The sequence below is a fragment of the Anomaloglossus baeobatrachus genome, chromosome 12 (genome assembly GCF_048569485.1).
Source record: "Anomaloglossus baeobatrachus isolate aAnoBae1 chromosome 12, aAnoBae1.hap1, whole genome shotgun sequence".
In the NCBI taxonomy this organism is placed as follows: Eukaryota; Metazoa; Chordata; class Amphibia; order Anura; family Aromobatidae; genus Anomaloglossus; species Anomaloglossus baeobatrachus.
In genome coordinates, this window is record NC_134364.1 from 111,298,875 (window position 1) to 111,302,928 (window position 4,054).

General features: G+C 43.3%; 1 protein-coding gene across 1 annotated transcript; it reads left to right on the top strand.

The window, feature by feature from the left end:
• The first annotated feature begins 1,200 nt into the window (after positions 1-1,200).
• LOC142258577 (olfactory receptor 5G29-like) lies at positions 1,201-3,809 on the top strand. The gene has a single exon (XM_075331208.1). The coding sequence runs from the start codon at positions 1,253-1,255 to the stop codon at positions 2,189-2,191; it is 939 nt and encodes a 312-aa protein (XP_075187323.1). The 5' UTR covers positions 1,201-1,252; the 3' UTR covers positions 2,192-3,809.
• The last annotated feature ends 245 nt before the right edge of the window (positions 3,810-4,054 follow it).

The following is a 4,054-nucleotide window of genomic DNA, read 5'->3' on the forward strand; positions in this document are numbered from 1 at the left end:
CAAGTGGTGTAGTCACTTCCAACAACCACCTCCTACCCACCTTTATTGTGGACATTCGGGGCACGAAACCGGGCAGGCCGCCGCAACTACACGACCAGCATCGGCCCGTTGACGAGCAGGAGGTATGAGACCGACCCCCCTGCACCCTGGGTGCCACATATCCATCTGTAAAAATTTGAATACCCCTTTAAATTCCTTTTCTTTAAAGACACTCTTTCTACAATTGGAACAATTGAATTTCCTATTATGATTTAGCGGTATAGAAAGAAAAGAGACAATGTATACAGGTATATACCGTATATATTTTATTTTATTTTTCAACTGCATCTTGACCTTGGTCCCAAAAATAACTTTAATTAGTCATATCATAAATATATAGTTTTTATGGGTCATCATTGCCCTGGTGCCACCTATCTCTACTGATTGTAGTAAGCTGATGATTTATCTGATCACTGCCAAAACAGTAATATTCATATAATGTAGTATATTATAATTCACCATGGAACGAATACTTTGTACACTTAATTTTTAGTTTAAGCCTCTCCTATTTTCTTTGCTCCTCCTAGTTTATGTTGTATGGTTTCTTCTTGATACTGCAGGTGGATCTTTTTTGTTGCATTTTTAGTCCAATTGTTCTTTACATATAATTTATATTCTTTTTTAAGGATATTCCAAATTCCAATATTTTTATATTTTCCTTTCCAAACACACTCCAATTTACATGTAAAATGCCTGGTACAGATTTTTTTTTATTGGAAACTAACATTTGTTTTTATCCCGCTACAGCCCCAACCATGATTCCAAACAACCAAACAGTGGTTGTTGAGTTCCTCCTTTTAAGATTCTGGAATATTCACACTTTTTTTAAGTTTCTCCTATTTTCATTGCTCCTCCTAGTTTCGGTTGAATCGCTTGGTGCTAACCTCCTAATCATCACTTCAGTTTTGTTCAGATTGAAATGTTTAATATGATACTAGTTATCTATTTTGTGTGAAGCTAATATTTGATATTTTTTTTAATCCCGACACAGCCATATCAATGACTGTGATCAACCAAACAGCAGTTGTCCTCTCCTCTAAGGATTCCAGAACATTCATGCTTTTAAGTTTCTCCTCTTTTCACTGCTCCTCCTAGTTCGTGTTCTTTTGTTTTTTGTTATCACTGCTGTACGTGAGATCTTGTTTCTTGCCCTTAAGGGGGTATTTATGTGAAACTAATATTTGCATTTTGTTATCCCAGTACAGCTGTATCCATGAATGCAAACAACCAAACAGCGGTTGTCGAGTTCTTTCTCTTAGGATTTCGGAACCTCTATATTTTTAAGTTTCTCCTCTTTTCACTGCTCCTCCTAGTTTATGTTGTATCGTTGGGTGGAAACCTCCTGATCATCACTTTGGTTCTGTTCAGTCACCTTCTCCGATCTCCTATGTATTTTTTTCTCAGCCACTTGTCCTTCTGTGACACTGTGTTTACCACTAACATCTTACCGAACATGCTGCAGGTGATCCTACAAGAAGGCAGCACGTTGTCCATCATGGGCTGCATCGTCCAGTATCACGTTTTTGGTTTCTCAGCAACTACAGAGTCATTTCTTCTCACAGTCATGTCCTACGATCGATACTTGGCCATATGTAATCCATTACGATACACCGCCATAATGAATTCAAGGCTTCAAGGTCTTCTTGTGTCTTCTTCTTGGTTCCTAAGCTTAGTCATAACCTTGACTTCACTTCTCCTCATTTGTAGGCTCCAGTTCTGCGGATCTAACGTGATCGACCATTTCTTCTGTGACGTGGCTCCTCTTCTGGAACTCTCTTGCTCAGACACTTCTATTGTAAAAATCGAAATATATGTCTGCTCCATCCCCATAGTACTTTTTCCATTTCTGTTCATCATGGGAAGTTACATCTCCATCTTCTTGAGTATTGTACGGATTTCGAGCACCTCTGGAAGGCAGAAGGCTTTCTCCACCTGTAGCTCACATCTCACCGTGGTGTCCTTGTATTACGGGACACTATTTGCTGTGTATGTCATACCCTCGAGTGTTTCCTCACTGAACCTCAATAAGATCTTGTCTCTGTTGTATACTGTTGTCACCCCCATGTTCAATCCTATCATCTACAGTCTGAGAAACCAAGAGATCAAAAACACAATAGAGGTCCAAGTCTTTGGCCGACATGGCAGATATTAAGCGTGTATTGAATCCTAAGCATATATATATATATATATATCCAGCAGTCAAGTCAAATGGGGCCCTTGGGAAACACTATGTACCTATTTTACTTAGCTATCCTGCAAACGCAATATCATGCCAAGCCGGCTAAGTGATGGTGGAGGTGGATATATCAGCAGGTACGATCCATGGAATGCTGTAATGCTCAGGCAAGGGAATGCCAAGCTCGTGGCGTAACACAGAGGATTGCAACAGGGATGGAAAGGGTAGCTAAGCCCTAACATTAGGGAGAGGGGATACGGGTCACCTCCTGACACTAACCTGCATCTCCATCCTGAGCTCCCTAATGTCCCTATATGGGTCTTTCCCCCCATCGCCGTCACATGCCTAGTCCCTAGCTGTCCCTCCACTCACCCTAGATAGTTCCAAGGTCGGTGAGTGCACCAGGCTTCACCACTGCAATAGTCAAACACAGAGGAAGGAAGACAGACAGGGCAACATAGACAAAGGGATATACACCAACACCAAACCTGCAAACAACAGGACTCCAACAGCTTCCAGAGGCTTCCTCCCTCCACGGTTGCCAGTTCAGATATGAGTTCAGATATGAGTTCTATAACCAGCATCAGGTGATGGATCATGTGACTATTTATAAAGGGAAGGGGAGAGGTCACAAACAGGATGCACCGGAGATTGGAGTAAAAAGGAACTACCAGCAAGGAAAAAGTGCTTAACCATTGCTCCACCAAAAGAAATCAAATACATTTATAACCCAGTTTCATAGATCCCAGACCTGTCAAAGGTCTCTCAAGGATGAAAGACACTTGTGACAGGACCCCCTTTATACGAGGAGCCTCAGGACCCTCAGCACTGGACTTGTCCAAATAAGGCACATGGAAAGAACGCACTTGCATTCACTTCCATTGTCATCTGACCTTCAAAATTACCATAAACACAAACTGAAGGCAGTAGAAATAGAGTAGGCTCTAGAGGCGCAACTCATTTCCTGAGCGACGACCTTTAGAAAACATTATAGTTGTTCAGTACTGGGGATAGCTCCAGCTGAAAAGCCATAGGGTTAACAATGGCCACTACTCTATATGGACCAATAAACCCTGAGCCCCCGAGCCCCAGATGAAAAGCTCCACCGGGCACTGGACACATGATACCTTGCTAGACCACCAGTTGCCCGTACGGTTAACGGCTACAGTATTGCCATTTCCTGGGGTTGGCTTAGGCGGCTTTCACACTACGTTTTTTTAACATGCGTCCTGAATGTTTTTTTAACGCAAAAACGGACCCAGTGCAAATGCGTTTTCATTCCAATGCATTTGCAATAACTCGCGTCAACATGCGTTTGCGTGCGTTATAGTGAGGATCCAGCGACTTGTAGTTTTTTAACTTTTTTCAAAAACGCTACTTGAAGCGTTTTTGAGCTGCGTCCAAATACTGTTTTTCACTGGATCCTGACTATACTGCACGCAAACGCATGTGAATGCTGGCATGCTGATACGCAGGATCCTGCTTGCTCTATTGAGCATGCCCAGAAACCAGCCTGGTGTGATCAGTCTCTCTCTCCTCCTCCCTCTCTCCCCCTCCCTCTCTCTCTCTCTCCCCCCTCCCTCTCCTCTCTCTCTCCCCCGCCTGAGAGTGGCAGACGCTCGTAACCAAGGTAAATATCGGGTAACCAAGCAAAGCGCCTAGCTTAGTTACCCGATATTTACCTTGGTTACGTGTGCAGGGAGCAGGCAGCCCGGCTTCTAGCAGCTGCGGACGCTCGTAACCAAGGTAAATATCGGGTATCCAAGCAAAGCACTTTGCTTAGTTACCCGATGTTTACCTTGGTTACGTGTGCAGGGAGCAGGCAGCCCGGCTTCTAGC